Source organism: Oncorhynchus tshawytscha, linkage group LG04 (genome assembly GCF_018296145.1).
Source record: "Oncorhynchus tshawytscha isolate Ot180627B linkage group LG04, Otsh_v2.0, whole genome shotgun sequence".
In the NCBI taxonomy this organism is placed as follows: domain Eukaryota; kingdom Metazoa; phylum Chordata; class Actinopteri; order Salmoniformes; family Salmonidae; genus Oncorhynchus; species Oncorhynchus tshawytscha.
In genome coordinates, this window is record NC_056432.1 from 60,127,190 (window position 1) to 60,152,995 (window position 25,806).

General features: G+C 41.8%; 1 protein-coding gene across 13 annotated transcripts in view; it reads left to right on the top strand.

Moving 5' to 3' along the window:
- tjp1a (tight junction protein 1a) overlaps nt 1-25,806 on the top strand; it is a 149,562-nt gene that overhangs the window by 77,807 nt on the left and 45,949 nt on the right. Inside the window, exon 1 of one of the 13 annotated variants that reach the window (XM_042320967.1) lies at nt 412-853. The exons of the other annotated variants lie outside the window; for them this stretch is intronic. Coding sequence (XP_042176901.1) covers nt 830-853 — 24 coding nt within the window. The 5' untranslated portion in view covers nt 412-829. Of the gene's footprint in view, nt 1-411; nt 854-25,806 lie in introns of those variants that run through there. 13 annotated transcript variants of the gene reach the window in all.

Genomic DNA, 25,806 nt, shown 5'->3' on the forward strand with positions numbered 1-25,806 from the left:
GTTAGGTAACCCAGGTGTTTTAGGAGTTCACAAGTACTGTGCTTCAATATAGTAAATAGACACTGCAGGCCTGTCAGTCACCAAGTAAACGTGAACATGCAGCAAGCAGCATCACATCAGCGAAATCCCCTCTCCTCTCTTCACAATTGTCCATGGTCCGCATAGTTCATTATCAAGAAAAATAGTGATGTCCGTGTTTTTGTTGTTGCATTAAGAATAATTTATACGGGTAAATTAAAATATAAATATAACGTATACGTTTGACCTGAATGTCTGACATGCATGCATAATCATAATATTTTTGTTTAGAGTAAGTATATTTAGTTAAACGTCAATGCCCTGGTTTCCATCCAGTGCCATCACCCCTACAGAGGTGCAATGGACTCTTCCAGTCAGACATGTCATGATCGTTGGTTGGAGAGGAGAGAATCGAGCAGGGAGAGGCATACAAAGCCTGCCATTGCAGTTTTACTGCTTTGGATTTGCGGACGAAGTGATATCTACATTTCTTCAAACGTTTCAACCAACGTTCATTAAGAGAAATTACAAAAAGGCAACGTATTTGAGTTGGACTATTTCAAACGGAGTAATTTCAAATGAATAGGCATATAGGGTGAAGTTACATTGAAGGCAAACTACTGAAGATAATGAACTTTGGACTTTTCACACACAAATTTGGGTCATGTTTCACGACGTCCTGAAAAAATAAAATATTATTGCCCGGCGTGGCGGCAGCTGGGCGAAATTCAGAAGAAGGAATTTTGCGCTTTGGTTGAAGTGATAATACTAACACTAACTTGCTACTTTGGGAGCGGAGTAAGCAAGTAAAATGTCTGCCAAAACAGCTTCTAAGGTAGGATACCCGATGGAACTACAGAAAAAAGTTACGAAGCATATTCTATTTTGCGCCTAATGCATAATCATCTCATCAAGGGAAACTGGGAAATACTATCAACATCAGATTATTCGTCTAGTTTGTGTCTCTGTCAATGTTGTCAGTGGTTGATGAGATCGACATGATCGAACGTTACCTCAACTTTATTTACGTTAGGTGAATGTCATTCATACGACCAGGGAGGTATTGATCATGAAACATTCAGGATTTTCCAATGTTTTGAAAAGTAGAAAAACCGAACGGGTTCACTAAACATGACTCACTAAACTGACAACTTTTGCATATTATTGTCAGGGGTGCCACAATAAAACACGTGTTGATCATCTACATTTGGGGGCCACATACCATTTATTCAATGCTGATGGTTAGTTACATTTTTGAGTGTGTCCTGACAGTGAAAACAGTTACTGTGGCAAACTTGATTTGAATGGACGATATCATAATGCCATGCAACACTGTAATGGTTGGTTTACCGACAATCAAAGCCGGGGTAAAATAATGTCCAGTGTTAATCAATTATATCATAGTCTTGGTACAATGACACGATTGATCATTAGAACCAATAGTGAACTACAACCCGTAGTTTTATCTCTGCGTCATTTACCGGGCAATCATGTTTGTTTACTGGGCCTATGCAGATTTTCGAGTGAACGGGTTCAAGTTAGACATGTCTCAATTGTACATGCTATTTCTCCACACACACTGCGTAGGGTCAAAAGATGGGCTATGACCCAGTCTAGTCAGTCAAGGCCGTGTGGATTAAAATACGTCATGTATCTGTACTAGTGTTGTTCTAGTGGCTTGGCTTGTTTCAACCCTGTTCGACCAGGTGAAAGCTGGCAGCAACACATTGTGGGAGTGGTTGTAAATAGGTTAATCCACAAATTATAACGCATACCAATGTTTTCAAGTGTGCCAATTGTGTTCTCTGTCACACAGAGTTGTCTGACAACCTAGGAATGTGTACTGTAGTTTCACACAAATGAAATTCAGGTTTGGTCAGTTTTTCCAATTCAGGTGTAACCATCTCAGGGGATGTAATGCAGGTTTGTCCTATGTGATGTATCTCACTACATCATACTATGGATATTTAAAGTGGGTTGTCCATTGAAAGTGCAAGTGACAACTGAAGTCCAACGTTCTGTTTGCTGGATGGTGTTTGGTCTTTCAAGAAGGCTATCATCTGTTTTGACAGAATGTGTTGCTACCAGCATGTGTTCACTGATAAATAAGCCTTCTGGTTCATTTGGCTGTCACTCTCTGGCCCACTTGTTCAATCTGAATTAGAGGTTGACGGATTTAATTAGGGCCGATTTCAAGTTTTCATAACGATAGGTAATCTGCATTTTTGGATGCCGATTATGGCCGATTATATTTCAATCCATGAGGAGACTGTGTGCCAGGCTGACCACCTGTTACGCGAGTGCAGCAAGGAGCCAAGGTAAGTTGCTAGCTAGCATTAACTTATCTTATATTTAAAAAATCCATCTTAACATAATCACTAGTTAACTACACATGGTTGATTATACCACTAGTTTAAGTAGCTTGTCCTGAATTGCATATAATCAATGTGGTGCCTGTTAATTTATCATCGAATCCAGCCTACTTTGCTAAACGGGTGATGATTTAACAAAAGCGCATTAGTGAAAAAGCACTGTCGTTGCACCAATGTGTACCTAACCATAAACATCAATGTCTTTCTGAAAATCAATACAGAAGTATAGATTTTTTAACATGCATATTTAGTTAGCAGACAATATTAACTAGGGAAATTGTGTCACTTCTCTTGCCTTCAGTGTAAGCAGAGTCAGGATATATGCAGCAGTTTGGGCCGCCTGGCTCATTGCGAACTGTGTGAAGACCATTTCTTCCTAACAAAGATTCATTAATTTGTCAGAATTTTACGTAATTATGACATAACATTGAAGGTTGTGCAATGTAACAGCAATATTTAGACTTATGGATGCCACCCGTTAGATAAAATACAGAACGGTTCCGTATTTCACTGAAAGAATAAATGTTTTGTTTTCGAAATGATCGTTTCTGGATTTGACCATATTAATGACCTAAGGCTCGTATGTTTATTATAATTAAGTCTATGATTTGATAGAGCAACCTGACTGAGCGGTTGTAGGCAGCAGCAGGCTCTTAAGCATTAATTCAAACAGCACTTTCCTGCATTTGCCAGCAGCTCTTCGCAATGCTTGAAGCACAGTGCTATGACTTCAAGCCAAGATTAGGCTGGCAATACTATAGTGCATCCAATATATAACTATAGAACTATAGAACATCCAATAGTCAAAGGTATATGAAATACAAATGGTATAGAGAGCAATAGTCCTAATAATTCCTATAATAGCTACAACCTAAAACGTATTAACTGGGAATATTGAAGACTCATATTAAATGGAACCACCAGCTTTCATATGTTCTCATGTTCTGGGCAAGGAATTTAAACGTTGGCTTTTTTTACGTGTCACATATTGCACTTTTACTTTCTTCTCCAGCACTGTGTTTTTGCATTATTTAAACCAAATTGAACATGTTTCATTATTTATTTGAGACTAAATTGATTTTATTTATGTATTATATTAAGTTACAATAACTGTTCGTTCAGTATTGTTGTTATTGTCATATATACATATATATATATATATATATATATATATATAAACTGCAGATTTTAATCGTTATCGACTTTTTTGGTCCTCCAATAATCTATCGGCGTTGAAAAATCATTGTCGGTCGACCTCTAATCTGAATACATCACCTCTGCTTGGATGATTACGTTTTCATTATAGGATACCTTACCTTACATTGAGTTAGGGACTGTTGTTCAGGGATCACTGCTTGATTTAAGGAATAGCTTTGAGGCCACATCAAACAGTGCATGCCCCTCAGACCCACACCCCCCGAATTCACTTCACATAACTATTTAACTCCTATTGATGTTTGTAGTACAATACACAATACATGCAATATCTCTCTAGCTATGAGTAATGTCAGGAATGTTGTGTGAAAAGTGTAACTTGAATGTCTGTGGTTTTAACAGTCCAGGCACAGGCCCATGTGTATTACAAATTCGTCCAGAGGAATTTCACAACACATTGCAGTGGTCAGAGTCACATTGAGTAATGAAGGATACAGAGAATGCTCTGAAGGCTGTTTCTAGACCAGAGTGTTGTGACACCTGGAATAGATAATGATCACATCTGTAGTTGTGGTGACATAATCTCTTTCAAAGGTCAAGCATGCTAAAATCAAACCCAAATAAAATAATTATATTCCAGTCATGGAAATGTAGTGGTAGTTTTTACAGTGTCACATAATTGTTTACTTATTATTGTCCTCATCATAATGCATTTCCTGTCTTGGAGGAAGTGTGCAGCACAGCCTCATGTTTATCTGAAAAGGGGATTAGGTAAAGCTCACTCAGCACAGCAGTAGCAGCAGCATTTTCATAGTAGTGTTTCTGCTGGAGCACGAAGTAGGAGTGGATGTTGCCAACATTTCAAAAGCTGTGTGAAACCCTATTAATCCAGCTCATGAAGACATTAACTCTTCTTCCACAATACATTTTAATTCTATCCTCATCCCTCCCTTGTCTTGCTGTTTACACTCGCTGAATAGGAATACAACACCACAAAATACAATAAATTATTTGTATCAGCTCGCTCTAAAAATAGGCCACGTGCTTGTGTTTTCAGGGTGAAAGAAGAGTAGTGAAATTAAGCAAGGGGGTTAGAAAGGCTTTGCAGTCTGTGCTCTTGCCCTCCCTCTCATGTATGGCTGGAGAGGCTGTGGTAATTATGAGGACGAGTCCCTGTGGCCTTAGCGGACTCACTCAGAGCGGTACGTCTTCCGTTTTCCTTTGATTACACATCTCACATTTACATCAGCGATTGGGGGGGTGCAATTAGGCTTCTCTGTGGCCTGGAGAGGTGATGTTTTCCTGTATCACTGGTCGCTATGTCACTCTCTATGAATTGTCCTTTAAAATAAAACAATATGGCTAGAGAGAGCTGCTGGACGTTTCAGTGCAGACGGGGCTAGTCTATCTCGCTCTCACTTTTTCTGTGCCATGAGAGGGTCTGCGGACAGAGGGTCTCAAGTGGCCCCCATGAAGATGAGCTAGGAGCCCTGGCCCCTTGTGCAGCTGAGCTCTCAGTTTTGGTCAGACAACGTGTTCTAAAACAACACTGCTTCCTATCAAGAGCACTGCCCACATGACCATCAGTTATCTAGACTCCACCGTTTTATCTCTAGTTTATCTAGTAGTGAAATTACAACCAAGTTATGCTTAAAGACATGCTACAGAACTTTGGTGACTAGTAACTTTTTTTTTTTTTACTTCCTGCTTTGGGCTGGGTGTGTCAATGTGTAGTTCATACATGCATAATCTATGAGCAGAATTACTGTATTACCACAATTGTCCACAAAATCCCTAGTTAGAAAGTGACTGTTTACTGAAAGCTGTGCGACGCCATTTTCTCCCACGTGGGCCAGCCCCATAGCAATTCAAGTTCTAGCCCCTGAGCTTAAGCCCCTTGCCATTAGAGTGACAGCTGGCAAGATGCGTGCACACACAGCAGAGCGAGAGAGAGCAATGACGTGCACGTATGTGACGCAATTTTCAGGGACCACCTTTGACTCGTGAACTTTACATTCAGAAATACTGCCTAAAAAGTATACAAAAGTACTGGTGAATCTCCAACGCTACCCTCGTAGCTCTTATGTCTGTTTTCAAGTTTTATTTGTTACATGCGCTGAATACAACATGTGTAGACTTTACCGTGAAATGCTTACTTACAAGCCCTTAACCAACAGTGCAGTTCAAGAAGAAGAAAATATTTACCAAGTAGACTAAAATAAAAAGTAATAATAAAAGTAACACAATAAGAATAACGAAGCTATATACAGGGGGCCCCGGTACTGAGTCAGGGTGCAGGGGTACATGCTAGTTAAGGTAATCTGTACATGTAGGTGGGGGCGATATGACTGCATAGGTAACAAACAAATACGAGTGTACGAAAGGAGGGGGGGGGGCTGGTGTCCATGTAAATTGTCCGGTGGTGATTTTATGAATTGTTCAGCAGTCTTATGGCTTAGGGGTAGAAGCTGTTGAGGAGACTTTTGGTCCTAGACTTGGCTCTCCGGTACCGCTTGCCATGCGGTAGCAGAGAAAACAGTCTATAACTTGGGTGACTGGAGTGTCTGGCAATTTTATAGGCTTTCCTCTGACACCGCCTATTATATAGGTCCTGGATGGCAGGAAACTTGCCCCCAGTGATGTATTAGGCTGTTCACACTACCCTCTGTAGCGCCTTACTGTCAGATGCCGAGCAGTTGCCATACCAGGTGGTGATACAACCGGTCAGGATGCTCTCGATGGTGCAGCTGTAGAACCTTTTGAGTATCTGGGGAACCATGCTAAATCTTTTCAGTCTCCTGATGGGGAGATGTTATGTAGTGGTAGCCTAATTCTTTCTGTTAAGTCTCTCATAAAGCATTCATAACATGCATTACAAACTACAGTTACTTACGGAGTTATATTAATACATGTCGTATGATACATTATTTCAATGTATTACATAATTTTGATGAGTTACGTAATGGTTTGTTTTGGATTGTGTTTGAATTAGAGCTGGGCAATAAGGACAAGAATCCATACCTGGATAAATATCCTGAATTGATGTGATAATGATAAATAGAACGATAAGTTTATAACATGAATGTGCACCACAGTTTTTCATTATCCTTTCAACAACTACTGCTACTAGTTTGATGGTTGTAGCCATTAACAATCACCCATATAAGCAAACTTATTTGGTTTCCAACTTCACCTTTCTTTTGAGACATGATTTTACAGATTTTAGATGATGAAACATTGCAAAGCTTTAATGTGTAGCTGTTGTGTTTTGTTATTGAATAGTGCTGCAATTCTGTAATCGCTGTGTTATTACCATGAGTGGACATTGCAATGCTAAGCCAGGGCTTTTCTCTCTGTCACATGAGGAGATCCTGTGTATTTTCTCCAGGGAGTGGCATTTCCCCCTCTTCCTCTCCCCACCCCCTTTCCTCTTCTGTTGAATGCACTCACCCATGCTGGAGACTTCATTAAGATGTCCCAAACTGACACGGTCTGTGTCCAAGATGGATCCTGTCGTCCAAGGGTGCCCCTGGATGAGCAGCAGCTGAACACTTGTCACTGAATGCTGGGGGTTTCAGAGTATTCTTGGCAAGGGTGCTGTCCTTCAGCCTGTCCAATGCCATATTCTATTCCAGTTTCACATGGCTGTGTTGCATATTATCGTGAAATAAGCACTGTGGTGTTTGTCTCTGTCTTGGCTCGTATGATAGCTAACTAGAGCACACAACCTCTGCTCAAAACCGACTGGGTCAAGAGGGGGACTGGAATGGAAAATGTCAAAGATGGCTACTCAGAATGCACACATTTTTGGGGGGACAAATTTAATTCAAATGCACCTTAAATGGCCTGCTGTGATGTAGTGTTATTTTTCCTTTCTCTTTGAAGTCATAGAGTTATACAGCACAGAAAAAAATACTCTTGTTGGAAGTGTCTTCCCTCTTGTTATTTAGTCATGGGTTGTTAAGGAGAGGGCAACCTGCTGTTATGTTTTGGTAACAATGATATAATGAAGTGCTGCACTTACCTTATCAGTGGGTATCTGTCCTATAGATACCTTTATGTGTGGAAGGAATGTGAAGACTGACGGGCACAGCAGAGACAGGTGGGGGGGGACAACATACCACAGGGAGGGCAGAGGTGGAGATGCACTGCCTTTCTATAATCTGAATCACATGGAACCTCCTTTAAAAAGACTTAATCTCTCACCCATAATCACAGCATTAAATCCTAGAGATATGGGGGTGCCTTTTCACTGTTTGCAGTCTACCATTTCTTTTCTTTTCACTGCTTTCTATCTGTGACCCCAGAATAGTGGCTAGATAGAGAATTGAGTTTGACAGCTTACTTGAGTGTTCTTACAGAATTCCTAATCTATGTTTTGCCAAAAGTACCAAACACAGCTGTAGACTAGATTCAATGACATATAATTTTCTCTAGAATCTAGGAGGAGTGACACCACTGTGTGTTGGGAAAGATTAACGACCCCACATGTTCTCTCATTGCCTCAGACAAGCAGACTACCCAGTCTGCCAGTATCCTTCTCTTGCTGTATGGTGTGTTATTACTGGTGTGTCAGTGAGTAAACTGGTCGGATAATTACAGGGATCATGAATGAGGGAGGAGGGATGGTCGATAGTGGTAGTGGGACTGTCGTGGTGTTTTCCCAGGCAGGGAAGCACAGCAGAGAGAGCAGGTCTGTCTCTCCCACCTCCTGCTGAGTCAGTGGACTGATACTTATCTTCACCAATCACACTGGTGCCTGGTCCCTGGGCTTGGGTTCCAGGAAGGGGTGCCTGCTCTCTGCACGCACCAACCAGCATCTCGGCAGGCATTTCTGTTTTGACTCCTCAACAGGACGAACTGCGGTTTCTGTAGCTACCCCAGTGTGCGTGTTTGGTTTGTAAAATGGTAGATTTGATGTCCCTGCCGCTCCCAGGCCAGCCAAGCCACCCATCCTTGCCTTGTTGGCAGGTCAGATCTCTGAGGATTTATCCTCAGTCAGGAACCACCAGCAGCACAAGGGATTTGACACAGGCAAGGCTGGTTGTTTTTGTGTGTGAATGACTGACTGAGTGCAGCTCAGAGCGTTGAAATAGAGTCATCCTATGGCTTATCCTACATTTCTTAAGTCACTCGTTCGGGAAATGATCATGTTTTTGTTATGTAGGTCACCTACCTGTCACATTGCTGGAGCCCTCTTCACAGTGCAAGTCCATCCTATTTAGCTTTAGTCATTAATTATTTTTGCCCCTAAATCTAGACAGAAGTTATGGACAATGACGTACAATATTTACATTAGAGGTAGACCGATTTAATCGGAAAGGCCAATTAATTAGGGCCGATTTCAAGTTTTCATAACAATCGGAAATCGGTAAATTTGGCTGCCGATTTTTAAATATTTTTAAAATACCTTTATTTAACTAGGCAATTCAGTTGAGAACACATTCTTATTTTCAATGACGGCCTAGGAACGGTGGGTTAACTGCCTTGTTCAGGGACAGAACGACAAGTTTTCACCTTGTCAGCTCGGGGGATCTAATCTTGCAACCTTACAGTTAACTAGTCCAACGCAATAACGACCTGCCTCTCTCTCGTTGCACTCCACAAGGAGACTGCCTGTTACGCAAATGCAGTAAGCCAAGGTAAGTTGCTAGCTAGCATTAAACTTATCTTGTAAAAAACAATCAATCAAAATCACTAGTTAACTACACATAGTTGATGATATTACTAGATATTATCTAGCGTGTCCTGCGTTGCATATAATCTGACTGAGCATACAAGTATCTAAGTATCTGACTGAGCGGTGGTAGGCAGAAGCAGGCGCATAAACATTCATTAACAGCATTTTCGTGCGTTTTGCCAGCAGCTCTTCGTTGTGCGTCAAGCATTGCGCTGTTTATGACTTCAAGCCTATCAACTCCCGAGATGAGGCTGGTGTAACCGAAGTGAAATGGCTAGCTAGTTAGCGCGCGCTAATAGCGTTTCAAACGTCACTCGCTCTGAGCCTTCTAGTAGTTGTTCCCCTTGCTCTGCATGGGTAACGCTGCTTCGATGGTGGCTGTTGTCGTTGTGTTGCTAGTTCGAGCCCAGGGAGGAGCGAGGAGAGGGATGGAAGCTATACTGTTACACTGGCAATACTATAGTGCCTATAAGAACATCCAATAGTAAAAGGTATATGAAATACAAATGGTATAGAGGGAAATAGTCCTTTAATTCCTATAATAACTACAACCTAAAACTTCTTACCTGGGAATATTGAGGACTCATGTTAAATGGAACCACCAGCTTTCATATGTTCTCATGTTCTGAGCAAGGAACATAAATGTTAGCTTTCTTACATAACACATTTTGCACTTTTACTTTCTTCTCCAACACTTTGTTTTTGCATTATTTAAACCAATTTGAACATGTTTCATTATTTATTTGAAGCTAAATTGATTTTATTGATGTATTATATTAAGGTAATATAAGTGTTAATTCAGTATTGTTGTAATTGTCATTATTACAAATACATTTGTTTTAATCGGCCGATTAGTCGGTATCTGCTTTTTTGGTCCTCCAATAATCCGTATCGGCGTTGAAAAATCATAATCGGTCGACCTCTAATTTACATATGCATGTCATTTGGTCATATGTCAACCATAGGCCCCCGTGTTGATACAGTTGTTTATGGAATATTCACTACATTTCATACATGTCGACTCTGTCCTGTGTGTCTGTTTTATTAAAACATGCCTTGGTACTGATCAGACTAAATCAGTCTCAGACGCAGCTGCACAGCACTTTCTACTCCTCTCACTGTCTCCCAGCACACTTTGGAGAAAGTCTGTGTGTCTTCAGTTAGTGTTCTTTTAGTTTGTCTGTCCCCTTGAGCAAATCTGCCATGTTTACCTATTCCTCCCTTCTTCTCTCACCCTCCTTAAGACGTCCACATGCTTCCCAGCTGAAACAGTTAGTACATATACTGTATTATGCTTACATTTTGTGATGTTTGGGGGGCAAACCCATTTTTTTTCTTGAAGCAAGCCGAAGTCGGTAGCTGAAGTCTACGCCCCTTCATCTGTGATTGGTCAACAGTAGAGATTCTTCAGTAAGTCTTGGTTGTAATTCAACGAAAGACGACTAATTTACGTGATTTAAAAAAAAAAATATTTGAGAAATACTGCACCAAACATCTTAGTTAGATGTAAAATTGCACATCTAAGATCTCTGCAAAAATGTCAAAATGAAGTGAGTTATTATAGAAAAGTTCCAACTGTTTTGAGAAGGTGTATACTAGCTATGCCATCTCAATATGGACAAACAGTACTATTGCCGCTTTTGTTCTTGTTTTTCAAGTGACGCTCTTTTTAAGGGAGTATGTGAGCACACTCGTTTGGAACTCGGCTAGGCGCCATCCGAACTGAAACAAGCTGACGCCTTTACTTTTCCCACCTTCCCCCTATCCTCTCCCATCCACTGTTATTTTGTGTATAAAGTCTGACTTAAGCCTTTCTGTCTCAGTACACAGGAAAAATATAATTACTCAAGCCCCGGGAGAAACTGGGGTTACGTTGTTAAATTGTTTCATTAACACAGCAAAATCTAAGCCTGCTATTTTCTACTGTTCAACTCTGCCCTCTTGAGTTTTACTCCACAGGAAACCCCTTTCAAATGTTATATAATCACCATTTGTGAAATTGTAGAATTCACCTACAACTTCACCACGAGTTGTAATTTCTCAGAAATATTATTTGAGGTTATGATCGTTTTCCAGTAATACAGTTAGTTCCTCAGGAGAAAGAATGTAATCTTTGCTGTCTTTTTCTATGCTCCAGTGTCCTGTTTATATCATCTACAAATTAAATTGTCCATAATGACCGATTTATACGTGCAGTTAGGATAAGGATTCAAACAAGACCTTCCTGCCACTGATTTTACACACACACACACACACACACACTCACAAAACAACCCTGTTGTCTGTCTTTGACAAATAACTATGGCAGACCATGATTGTTTTGTGGCTTGCACCTATAGTTATACTTTGCTCACAATATACAAACAACTCCTGGTGAGTTCTCATGGTGTACTTGACTGAAGCCATAGTGTGCACACCATATAAGAAACCCTTGTCACATGTCTCTCATTTAGCCCTTTTAAGGTGGAACCTGAGTGTTGTCTTTTTTCTATCGACACACACACACACAGGATCCCAGCCCTTTGATTCAACATATAGTTGAAGGCAGAAGTTTACTACACCTTAGGCAAATACATTTAAACTCTTTAAGAATGTGAAATGTCAGAATAATAGTAGATTTATTTCAACTTTTATTTCTTTCATCACATTTCCATTGGGTCAGAAGTTTACATGCATTCAATTAGTATTTGGTAGCATTGCCTTTAAATTGTTTATCTTGGGTCAAACATTTCGGGTAGCCTTCCACAAGCTTCACACAATAACTTGGGTGAATTTTGACCCATTCCTCCTGACAGCTGGCGTAACTGAGTCAGGTTTGTCAGTTCTGCCCACAAATTTTCTATAGGATTGAGCTCAGGGCTTTGTTGTCCTTAAGCCATTTTCCCAGAACTTTGGTAGTATGCTTGGGGTCATTGTCCATTTGGAAGACTCATTTGCGACCAAGCTTTAACTTCCTGACTGATGTCTTGAGATGTTGCTTCAGTATATCCACATAATTTTCTTTCCTCGTGATGCCATGTATTTTGTGAAGTGCACCAGTCCCTCCTGCATCAACTCACCCTCACAACATGATGCTGCCACCCCCGTGCTTCACGGTTGGGATGGTGTTCGGCTTGCAAGCCTCCTTTTTCCTCCAAACATAACAATGGTCATTATGGCTAAACAGTTCTATTTTTGTTTCATCAGACCAGAGGACATTTCTCCAAAAAGTACGATCTTTGTCACCATGTGCAGTTGTAAACTGTAGTTATGGCGGTTTTGGACCAGTGGCTTCTTCCTTGATGAGTGCCTTTCAGATTTTGTGGATATAGATACTTTTGTACCTGTTTCCTCCAGCATCTTCAAGGTCCTTTGCTGCTGTTCTGGGATTGATTTGCACTTTTCTCACCGAAGTACGTTCATCTCTAGGAGACAGAACGCGTCTTGGCTGATTTCTTTCGATTTTTCCCATGATGTGAATCAAAAAGGCACTTAGTTTGAAGGTAGGCCTTGAAATGCATCCACAGGTACACGTCCAATTGACTCAAATGATGTCAGCCTATCAGAAGCTTCTAAAGCCATGACATAATTTTCAGAAATTTTCCAAGCTGTTTAAAACACTTAAATTGACAGTGCCATGTAAACTTCTGACCCACTGGAATTGTGATACAGTGAAATAATCTGTAAACAATTGTTGGAAAAATTACTTGTGCGCAAAGTAGATGTCCTATCCGACTTGCCAAAACTATAGTTTGTTAACAAGACATTTGTGGAGTTGTGCATGTAAACTTCTGACTTCAACTGTATACTCACCCCCCCCCCTTCCCGTAACTTCTATGTTGTAATTAGTTCATGTATAATGAGATACTGGGTCTATGCATAGATTGAGGCTTTGTTTATCTAGAGTTTAATCAATCAATCAAATGTATTTATAAAGCCCTTTTTTACATCAGCAGACGTCACAGTACATATACAGATACCAAGCCTAAAAACCCAAAGAGCACGCAATGCCGATGTAGAAGCACAGTGGCTAGGAAAAGGCAGGAACCTAGAGATGAACCAGGGCTCTTGCTAGATGTTGGTGTTATTAATTAAGGTTTATTATTATTATGCATGTACTACTCATTAATGCATGCATGTTTTCGCCCTGAGATGATAATTGCGTCTCCTCTGAGATGCAGGGTGGGAAAGGAACATGGTTGCCCGGCCCCTAACAGTAAGCAATTCATTAATTCAGTAGATATGGGCCAGGCTGAGGCCTACAACATGGCCATTGTGACTGAGAGGCTCTGAAAGCTTGGGAATTTCTCTCTGAGTGGACTTGGCTTCTTGTTTTAGTGGGGCTGGCCCACGTGACCCTGCTCTTTGTGTGTGGGTGGGGGCCCAGCCCTGCTGGGGTAGTGGGCTGGCTGGCCCATAAAGACTTCCGCATGCTTCGGTTCAGCTGGCTCCTAGCCGAAATCGGGTAACCGAACGTGTGTGCTCGCATACCTTCGACCATCGCTTGAAAAGACCTTTGCTTGAAAACGATAAATGCGGCAATGGTATTGTTTGTCCATCTTGAGACTCTGTAGCCAGTATACACGTTGTGATGTATAAGTTCGGACGACTTCGGCTTCCTAACTTTGACTTGCCTCAAAGATTTTGTGTGTGCACGAACAGCCGAAGAAACCCTTGCTGAAGGCCACAACAAACAAACGTCACAAAACGTTCTCAATATATGAACAAACTATTTTGGATGGGAAGCTGCTCTGTTGTCCACTGTACTGTAGGGACAGGCACCATCGCTCTCTGGAGCCAACATGGTCAGCCTCAAGGACCCCCTGCTGAATACACCCTTTGTTTTACATGTGTGTGTGTGTGTGTGTGTGTGTGTGTGTGTGTGTGTGTGTGTGTGTGTGTGTGTGTGTGTGTGTGTGTGTGTGTGTGTGTGTGTGTGTGTGTGTGTGTGTGTGTGTGTGTGTGTGTGTGTTTTTTTAAATCCCAGCTCAAGGATGGTGACATAGGAACGTTTTGTCAGGGGTCGTGTTTGGGTTTAGTTCCATAAGACGACACTAGCAAACACGCCCCAGTCACCGTTAATTAACCTCCCTTCGTTAGGCCCTGCCTCATGTTGCTCATTCTGAAAGGCTCTCCAATGCCCCATTCACTAGCAGGAGATTTTCCTCCTCCCATGGCAGAGTTGTTGCCAATTACTGCACCTCTGATTGTGTTTGATGGGAACAATGGCTGTATGGTGGTTGTATTTTTCTCCGTTTTTCACGACCAACCCAAGCCTGTTCTTTCAAAAGTTTCTATTAGTGTACTGTGACAAGTAAACTAATGCAGTCATCTCCCTGAGTGTTACAATCTCTCGCTCTGCGTGTTCTCATACTGAGCTCAGTATTTCCAGTGTTATCAAAAATAGGAAAAGTGAGAGAGAAGCTAGGGAAAGCGATAAAAGGAGAGAGAGAGAGAGAGCTGGGCCTTGGCTTCTTATCAGCACATTCCTGACCTCTGTTAAGTTGTGTTCTGGGGGGGGGGCTGATAGCTGTGCGGCTAGTGATTGGCTGAGTCCAGGGCTGATTTACAGACTCCTGTGTGATGGCAAGGCCAGATTCCCTGCTGCCTGTATGGGCCTGGTTATCGTCCCTGACCTCAGCGCAGTCTAATGGGTCAGACACAATGTCAGGATTGTCAAACGTTTGCCTGCCAACAGTACGTAGCACATCTGAACAGAGTGTCGGCAGTCAATCTCTTTTGTGTTCACACAGCAATGACCTTTAAGTCTTCAACCAAGTCGTCAAATTCCCCAAAACAGATTATGGCAGAAGCGTTGTTTGGCAATGCATGTCCGTGTGTGTTGCTTTATGCTCATGTCAATGTTAGCTAACTAGCTAGATGTGCTAATGTTACTGTTGTTCTACAAAGCCCTTGTTGATACTAGCCAGATGGCCACAGCTAGATAACAAGCTAGCAAGATGACAAAGAAAACATTTAAACTCTCCATAATCTCACACAGCCCATAGATATGTTTAGCTAGCTGGCTAACGTTCACTAGCTAACTAGCTGTTGTGCTAGCTTGGTAAATTAAAGACACTGCATTTACTCTTGGTGGCCAGCTACAGGCTGCTTCATGGAAACTAATCCATTGTGATTTAATTATGTTACCAGCTACAGTGGCCAGATAGCTAGCTTGCTAAAGCATTTAGTGTTGTGTGCATTGTGCTGCACTTACCACTCCAATTTGGTGTGTCTGCATTTCTCAGTTAGCTTGCTAACGTAGCAAGCTAGCTAGCTAACTAATAAGCTAGTGCACATTATCAAATTGAACAAAACAATCATTCAAGCATAACTTCTTAACTAGATGTAAAAGCTGTAAAGACTCTAGAAAAGCTTTATTGTTTTAGTGAGAACAATTCTGATGAAATACCATTATAGAAGTTAAAGTAAAAACCCAAACCAGTCTATGCATCAATACAGGTGTATATAGTAAAATACTGTTTACCGTCCAGCCCTACCAGTTCATTAGATACCTTTTTGACAGTGATTACAAGTGAAGTGCAGGATGTGTTTTGAGGAAGTGGCTCAGTGGAGCTTTGACCCTTAGGCTCTGATAGTGCTGCTGAACAGAACAGAGGGTGTTTGTGGGGAAAAGTTTGTGTTCCAAGTGAAGTTCATCATGCTCCATCCCTACTGCTGATGGCTGAGAGAGAGGACAGTTAGGCTCTGGTTGAGTGGGGATGACTTTGCTGGTGGGCTAGCTGGGAATGATATGCTAGGCCTACTGTATCTCTCTGGGTCACTGGGTAGCACTGCTGCACATCAGCGCTGTGAAAGTCTCTTGGAGGAAATCATTCTCATTTGTGACTGGTTACAGGATCGTAAACATTCTAGTTTCTAACATTCTAGCCATTTTTAAATATTTTTTCTTCTTCTGAAATGCCTTCTTGAACATGTGAACTTTATTGCTCCATAAATACAAACTTGTATGGGATCTGTAAATATGAATACAACATTTTTAATTATGAGCCAATTAGAAAGCACTAAGCTATGTAGGGAGAAAGACAGGATCCTTCCTGGCTGGATATGATTGGCTGAGGTAATGGAGGGTTTGGACTTGCTGAGAGATGACTCCTGATTGGTCTGTCATGTCACAGGCTTCTGTCTATAACAGAAGGGGAGCTTCCCTGGTCAGTATACAGTGCATTCTGAAAGTATTCAGACCCCTTGACTTTTTCCACATTCTGTTACAGCCTTATTCTGAAATGGATTAAATAAATAAAAAATCCTCATCAATCCACACATAATAACAAAGCGAAAACAGGTTTTAGAAATATACTAACAAAAAATGTGTATATTTCTAAAAAAAAAATACAAAAAATAGTGCTCAGGTGCATCCTGTTTCCATTGATCATCCTTGAGATGTTTCTACTACTTGATTGGAGCCCACCTGTGTTAAATTCAATTGATTGGACATGATTTGGAAAGGCACACACCTGTCAATATGCACAGTTGACAGTGCATGTCGGAGCAAAAACCAAGCCATGAGGTCAAAGTAATTGTCCGTAGAGCTCAGAGACAGGATTATGTCGAGGCACAGATCTGGGGAAGGATACCAAAACATTTCTGCAGCATTGAAGCTCCCCAAGAAACATTGGCCCTCCATTTTTAAATGGAAGAAGTTTGGAACCACCAAGACTCTTCCTAGAGCTGGCCAACCTGAGCAATCAGGGGATAAGGGCCTTGGTCAGGGAGGATACCAAGAACCCGATGGTCACTCTGACAGAGCTCTAGAGTTCCTCTGTGGAGATGGGAGAACCCTACTAAAGGACAGCCATCTCTGCAGCACTCCAACAATCAGGCCTTCATGGTAGTGGCCATACAGAAGCCACTCCTCAGTAAAAGGCACATGACAGACCGCTTGGAGTTTGCCTAAAGACACTCAGACCATAAGAAACAAGATTCTCTGGTCAATTGAAACCAAGGTTGAACTCTTTGGCCTGAATGCCAAGCGTCACATCTGGAGGAAACCTGGAACCATCCCTACGGTGAAGCATGGTGGTGTTAGCGTCATGCTGTGGGAATGTTCTTCAGCGGCAGTGACTAGGAGACTAGGCAGGATCGAGGGAAAGATGAACAGTGCAAAGTACAGAGAGATCCTTGATGAAAACCTGCTCAGGACCTCAGACCGGGGGCGAAGGTCAATCTGCCAACAGGACAACAACCCTAAGCACACAGCCAAGACTACGCAGGAGTGGCTTTGGGACTCTGAATGTCCTTGAGTGGCCCGCCAGAGCCCGGACTTGAACCCAATCGAACATCTCTTAAAATAGCTGTGCAGCAACGCTCCACATCCAACCTGACAGCTTGAGAGGATCTGCAGAGAAGAATGGGAGAAACTCTCCAAATAGTTGTGCCAAGCTTGTAGTGTCATACCCAAGAAGACTTGAGGCTGTAATTGCTGCCAAAGGTGCTTCAACAAAGTACTGAGTAAAGGGTCTGAATACTTATGTAAATGGGATATTTCAGTTTTTTTGTTTGTAATGAACTTGCAAAAATGTATAACCTGTTTTAGCTTTGTCACTATGGGGTATTGTGTGAAGATTGAGAAGAAAAAATGTAATCCATTTTAGAATAAGGCTGTAATGTAACTAAATGTGGAAAATGTCAAGGTGTCTGAATATTTTCCAAATGCACTGTATAGATCATCTTTGCTACCGCAGATGTTATGGAAAGATATAGCTGTGGACAACTGCAAAAGTGTTGCTACAGCTCTCAAAAACATTGCTGCACTGAATTTAACTATCTATCTACCGGATCTCAGTTGGGAGAAGATTTAAGTAGAGAAGACTTTCTAGAGGACAATGTCATGCTGATGTGATCATTAGCATGTGAATTCTTAAAGAGATGGGTGGGGCTAAGGTTTAAGAGGGTGTGAACGATGCTGAATGGGCGTAAACAAAGGAGCTTTCTAGCAAGAGTGGAAATCTTAGCAACATCTCAATGTCATGTCTCATAAGTGTATCAACTTTCAAAGCAGCATAACTTTCCCATGTTTCACAAAATTTGACTTAAGCGCATGTAGAGAAATCTGGTCCCATTTCACAGGACCGACGGGGTGGATGGATGGGGAGGGATCAGTGGACATGGCAGGCAGAGCAGTGACCTTTGATGCAGCAACACTTGACATTATACATGTGTAATACCATTATAGTTACAGCTTTCAAAAATAACCATTCTTCACTCCTTAGAGCAGTGAAAAGTTTATCTCAGTGCTATAATTAAGAAATAAGGCTCGAGGAGGTGTGGTACATGGTCAATATACCACGGATAAGAGCTTATCCACGACGCAACACTGAGTGCCTGGATACAGCCCTTAGCCATGGTATATTGACCTTAGCAACGTAATTGGAGCAGTACAAATACATGTTTTATCATACCCGTGGTATACCACGGTTTTCAGACAATCAACATTCAGGGCTCAAACCACCAAGTTTATAATATATAATAAGCTCTACTGTCGTTGAAGTTCTCTGACCGGTTAGAGGGTAGAGGACAGGCCAGTCATCAGACTGGCATCCTCTGGAAGTTACAGGGGTTAAGCCAGTCAGGATTGTCTCTGTGCTGCAGTCGCCTGATGTAGGAGCAGAAATATAATATGTTTCTAATTCTTCAGCTGGCCTGGTATTTGAAAGAAAACCGTTCCCATTTCCTGCTGCTAGAGACCAGGCAGGTCACCCAGAGCTGCCACTCACCAGCCCAGATGTGAGAGTAGAGGAGGATCAGTAAACAACCGAAGGCTCAGAGCCTACAGAGCCTGAGGGAAGGCTTCTGTTAGTAAATCCTCCTTAACATTAAAGACAGCAGTACACAGCCAGCACGCGCCATCCACAAACAGTGTTGTGTCCCACAGGCCATGCTCCCAGCTCCTGGGACTGACATCACACTATGAGCTGCAAGTGAAGGTCACCATGGAGCCTCATACAGTAGCTATTCACGTGGGGTTTGTGTCTGTTCCGACTAGTCTTTTCCAGCTTATCTATCCTGCCTTTGTGAGAGAGCATGGACCTTTGAGAACGAGAGAGAGGAACATGGTAGAGATTTACTTTTTAATCCTGGATGCCATGGATTATAGGTTTTGTATTTTATTCTGACTACCGTCAGATATTAGTGTGTCCGTCATGTTTGCAAAGCAGAAATCCCCAATGAGAGCTTGATGATGAGTGTGACACGGTGAGTTCTCAGGGTATGAGCTGAACGAGTCAGTGCTGGTTGAAATTAATTGACTCCAGCATGTTTTAGTGTGTCAGCACATTCAGCAGCGAGGCAGCACTGTATCATCAGCCTGCTGGCTGTCCCCTCTCATCACAGTTTAGTGGGACTCGGTCTGCTGGGACTTCTTTCCTTACTGGGTAGAGGTGCGTTCAGCTACTGTCCTTACTGCCACACTCGAAAGGCATGTTTTCTGTGTTTACCTTGCGCATGTGTTTGCATATATAGTGTTGTACGTACATGTTAATATGAGAAACGGTGTGACTCCAGAGCGCTGCGATTGCGTGAAAGTGTGTTTGGTAATGTGTGCATTCCTCTCAGCCAGACCATGTGATTCTCTGTGTGTGTCACAGGGCAGAGGATGCAGCTGCATTCTGGGCCCTCCTTCCTCTGGGATCCAGCTAGAGGACAGATAAGGTTGCCATGGTTACATTTACCCACGGTAACATCACGAGGAAAAGCTGGCTGCTGGTACATGCCGCTGCTGTGGGTGTTGCCCACGTCTGATTGGCCGACGCTTGCCTTCACTATACTCTAAAATTCTAAAGCCAGTGTGATGGGTCTGCAGGGCCTCTCTCCCTCTTTCTCTCCTCCTACAGAGCAGGCACACAGGCTATTAATAGACTGATTGTAGAAAAAAAGCGCTTAACCGGATTAAGCATTCTTTTTTCTTTTTTCTACTACAGTTTTTTTTTTTTACATTTCCTTTTAGTGCAGCAGGCTAATATTGTCTGAGCGGTTGAGTTGGCACCTCCATTTTAATTTGACTAGTGAGATGAAAGTAGTAATAATTTGGGCTCCATTGCTGTTGAGTACATAAGAGCATAGATGATCCAAACCAATGTAAAGGGAAGCGTTCTCTAGTATCTCCAGTATTCATCAGGCTTGTGAAATGAGGGGGGTTTTACCTTATGCAGTACACACATCCCAAATATTATGAGGAGGAGCTTAGGGAGGGTTATGTCATAGGAAAGCCTGTGGTGTCATGTCATCCCGTCGGTACAGCTCTCTCTGCTCTGGAGCCTGTCTGTGGTTGGCTGATAGCAGCCTGTTCTTTGTGGAATCTGTCACATCTCCTGAGTGGAGCAGTGATGTACAGCCCATTACAGAACGCCAGCCATCCAGAGGGCTGCACACAACCCAAGGCACCAGGCAACCCTCCTCCTCCTGAGCTACCACATGTGTACGCAGTAATGTGGGTTGTTTTCACTCTATATTCGTTCTCTCTATACCTCACCAGCTATGTAAATCCTTTATAAAAGTCTACGTGGCTAAAAGCATGCATCAGTTTGGCCTAAGTCGGCTAGGCGAACCGAATGAGTGTGCTCACATACTCCCTTAAAAACTTTCGCTTGAAAAAAAGTGTACTGGTTGTCCATTTTCAAATGCCGTAGCCAGTATACATTTCCTTAAAATATTCAGAATTAATCGAAGATGACTCGAGTTTGGTCGCGCAGTTTTAGAACTATGATGTTTGGTGCGATATTTCTAAATGAAAAAATGTGCATGAAAACGAGTCGTCTCTCAACAAAGACTTTACTGAAGAAGCCCTACTGTTGACCAATCGCTGACGGAGGGGTGTGGACTTCGGCTACAGACTTCGGCGTGCCTCAAGAAACCTTTTTTTTTTGTGCCCGAAGAACCGAAAAAACCCTTACCGAAGTCCATAACAAACAAACGTCACGTCGTCATTATATATCCACAAACTCTTCCGAACTGTTTTGTCTGGGAAGCATGTGGACGCCTTTAGTCACATCTCTATTTTGGGTCTTCAGGGTGCCCAATATAGAAGCCAACTCCGTTGCTCTTAGCTACTCATTTTTTCCATGGATTTTCTCTGTACATTGGCCTTCCTCCTGTAATTCTCCAGCTTGTGTTATCCACTGTAGTCCTTCTATTCAGTTTTGTAGGATAAATACTTTGCTGTGTTGAGCAGCAAGCCTTCCAGCAGTAAGTCCAGTCAGTGGCATTGCCTTGTAAGACAGCTGTCAATATGAACATGTCCAGTAATACGGTGGTGGTCACTGGTCCTGTTTGTGGACGTCTGTGGGTTTTGATGTCCACTGTTCCACACACAGCTCTTCCAGGTGTTTTTCTTCACACATGGGTTGACCCACTCACATCAAAAAGAGAGCACTGAAAACTGTCAGCTGCACTGGTGTACTAGGAGCACTGTACGCTGCTCCTCTGAATCATTCCCACCGTTAAAGGATTAGTGTATATAAAATGAATTAAGGCCTTGTTTTTAGTGTGTATTGGGGTGGGTGTTTGTGTCTGTGAGACAGAGTGTTTATTACAGCACCTGTGTAGAGCAGTGCCCAGGGAGTTGACAAAGATTGTCAAGGTAAAACGACATCTAGTGTGATCATTTGGCCTTAGTATAAGAAGGAAATATATACAGTACAAGTCAAAAGTTGCTAGCAAGTTTGGACACACTTACTCATTACAGGGTTTTTCTTTATTTTTACTATTTTCTGCATTGTAGAATAATAGTGAAGACATCAAAACTATGAAATAACACATATGGAATCATGTAGTAATCAAAATATATTTTAGATTCTTCAATGTAGCCACCCTTTGCCTTGATGACAGCTTTGCACACTCTTGGCATTCTCTCAAACAGCTTCACCTGGAATGCTTTTCCAACAGTCTTTAAGGAGTTCCCACATGCTGAGCACTTGTTGGCTGCTTTTCCTTCACTCCACGGTCCAACTAATCCCAAACCATCTCAAATCAAATCGAGCTTTATTTGCCACATGCGCAGAATACAACAAGTGTAGATTTTACCGTGAAATGCTTACTTACAAGCCCTTAACCAACAGTTCAGTTCAAGAAGAGTTAAGAAAATATTTACCAAATGAACTAAAGTAAGAAATTATAAAGGGTAACACAATAAAATAACGAGGCTATATACAGGGGGTACCGGTACCGAGTCCGTATGTGGGGGTACAGGTTAGTTGAGGTAATTTATAAATGTAGGTAGGGGTGAAGTGACTATGCGATTGGGTTAAGGTCAGGTGATTGTGGAGGCCAGGTCATCTGATGCAGTACTCCATCACTTTCCTTCTTGGTCAAATAGTACTTACACAGCCTGAAGGTGTGTTGGGTCATTGTCCTGTTGAAAAGCAATATTATAGTCACACTAAGCGCAAACCAGATGGGATGGCGTATCACTGCAACATGCTGTGGTAGCAATGCTGGTTAAGTGAGCCTTGAATTCTAAATAAATAACTGACAGTGTCACCAAAATGCACCCTCACACCACCACCTCCATCCTTCACGGTGGGAACTACACATGCAGAGATCATCTGTTTACTTACTCTGCCTCTCACAAAGACACGGCGGTTGGAAACAAAATCTCAAATTTGGACTCCAGACCAAAGGACAGATTTCCACCAGTCTAATGTCCATTGCTTGTGTTTCTTGGCCCAAGCAAGTCTCTTCTTATTATTGGTGTCCTTTAGTAGTTAGTGGTTTCTTTGCAGCAATTCGACCATGAAGGCCTGATTCACAGTCTTCTCTGAACAGTTGATGTTGAGATGTGTCTGTTACTTGAATGAACTCTGAAGCATTTATTCGGGCTGCAATTTCTGAGGCTGGTAACTCTAATGAACTTATTCTTTGCAGCAGTGGTAACTGGGTCTTCCTTTCCTGTGGTGGTCCTCATGAGAGACAGTTTCATCATAGCGCTTGATGGTTTTTGCGACTGCGCAAAGTTCTTGAAATGTTCCTTATTGACTGACCTTCATGTCTTAAAGTAATGATGGACTGTCGCTTCTCTTTGCTTATTTGATTTGTTCTTGCCATAATATGTACTTGGTCTTTTACCAAATAGGGCTATCTTCTGTATGCCACTCCTTCCTTGTCACAACACAACTGATTGGCTCAAATGCATTAAGAAGGAAAGAAATTCCACAAATTCACTTTTAACAAGGCACACCTGTTAATTGAATGTGTTCTAGGTGACAACCTCATGAAGCTAGTTAAGAGAATGCCAAGTGTGCAAAGCTGTCTTCAAGGCAAAGGGTGGCTACTTTGAAGTATCTCAAATCTAAAATACATTTAGATGTAACACTTTATTGGTTACTACATGATTCCATATGTGTTATTTCACAGTTTTGATGTCTTCACTATTATTCTACAATGTAGAAAATAGTCTAAATAAAGTAGTACCCTTGAATGAGTAGGTGTGTCCATACTTTTGACTGGTACTGTATATATAATGTATTGTAGAAATAATGTACCCATGTTCTACAGCAGATTTAGGTGGTAGATTAGGCCTACAAGTTTCTATTTGGAAATCAGAAAATCTGGAGCACTAGTGCAAGGGTGTGTGTGTTTTTGATTGTGACTAGAGGATTTCCCTTCAGGGAAGTACAATTGTGCCGTGGAAGGGAAGTGAGCTCGTCGTCTGTCATTGAATACAAAACCGTTGCAATGCAGAATTACATTTCAATGTACCACAATTATGTGTTCAATATCAATCATTAGCCTACCAGTATAATATTTGCATTGATGTTCTGGTTAGATTGCATTCATTTTGACTATATTGTTTTTGAGAGCCAACCAGTCATGCCTGACAGCCTGGTTGCTGGGCAAACTTGATGTGTTGTGCAACGTTGTTTTGTTTCCCCAGTCTTTTCCCTTAAATACCTCCATTCATAGATAATCTACCCATCCATTATTGTTGTGGTTTTTTAATAAAATATAACTAAACAAATCCACACTGTAATTAGTCTTTTTATTTGGTCAACAAAAAATGTATGTCTGATTTAATGCCCTAAAATAAGGCTATGACTTGATCACCTAATTATACCTTCAGCCTCCATGAGCGGTCAGGGCAGGTGCTGGCTAGAACTCTGTGTGGTAGGCCTATGGTGAAGAACAATACTACTGGCTTATATGGTGATTCAGTGCAGATGCTGCTGCATAGGGAATAGCTAGCGTCTGTAGCTGTGTCTCTGTCTATGTGTTATGGACTATGTCCCAAGTCCATGTTGACTCTAGAACTGGCTTTTATTCCTGGAGTGTTGTTGTGTGTCTGGTCTTCATCTAAAGATGACACCCATTGAGCTATAGGCCTCCCCTCTGGCAGACAGACAAGACATCCTCAGGAACTCTTATTTTCTTTGATCAGAACCAGAAACCTGTTCCACTCTCTCTGAAATGTGCATGTTCTGTGTTTGAGTAAGTATTGTATCACACTGACTTTATGGCCTTTGAATAATTACCATATGTAATGTTTATACAGCATTTTGCCTCATGTAACACTTAATCTGTGGGTTTGGCTGAATTGTTTTACCTTGTCTTAAGTGTTTTAAATTAGTTATGTTTCCAAGGAGCTCTCTTTCTCCGTCCAGGGTATTTTCTCTCCAAGCTGAAATTATTCCTTGCAAACAGGAAGGGAACTCAACTTCCTGTGGGCTAATCCTGCTATTGGTAGCTTCCTGTTCCATATAATCACGGCCACACAGACACACTGACCTAATGCTCCATAAGGATTTTACTTCACAGCAACCTTCACATTAAAGTCAACCATGTTTGTGTTTAGATTTATCCTTCCTATATGAACTATACACTCTTAGAAAAAAGGTTCCAAAAGGGTTCTCCAGTTGTCCCCGCAGGAGCCCTTTTTGAAAGGGTTCTACCTGGAACCCTAAAGGATTCTCCTATGGGGACAGCTGAAGGAGAGCATGAAGACTACTAGCTATAACAAATAATGCTACAAAAACCTGACCAAACACCAAAGCAGCTGTTGACAGTACAGGGGCACTATGTTTGCAGTGACACTCCCATGTTTTTGATTCCATAAAGGGATGATGACTAATAGTGGACTGTGACATGTAATCAAGGAACGCAGAGATCAGAAACTTCCCCCTCGCTCCCTGTGTTTCCTGTTTGCTCATGAGATCAGTCATAACTGACCACTTGACTTAACCTCATCATTAACCTCATCACCTGGTCTCATCACGTTTGGTTTCTCTTGCTCTAGTTAGACAATTTCCCTCGTATGCTTGCATGGGCCTATGAATGAGAAATGAGCTGTCTAGCTAAATCTGGAACTATTATACCTCAGTATTGTCTGATTCATTATTATTGCCTATTGTCCCTTTTGAAATGAAAGAATACAAATGAATAGTGCTCATGAAAAGGGAGAGCTAGCTAGCTACCAACTCAAACTGTTAGTTCCCCACTTCGTTGTATTTACAGCGGAAGAAGGAAGTGACCATAGAATGACTAAAATGGGCCTCCCCGTTCAAGTCAGTGTTCTGTAATTCTATTTCTATGGAGGTGACCTGTCCCATGCTTCCTCACACCTTTTTGTCCTACTGATTATCCTGCATGATT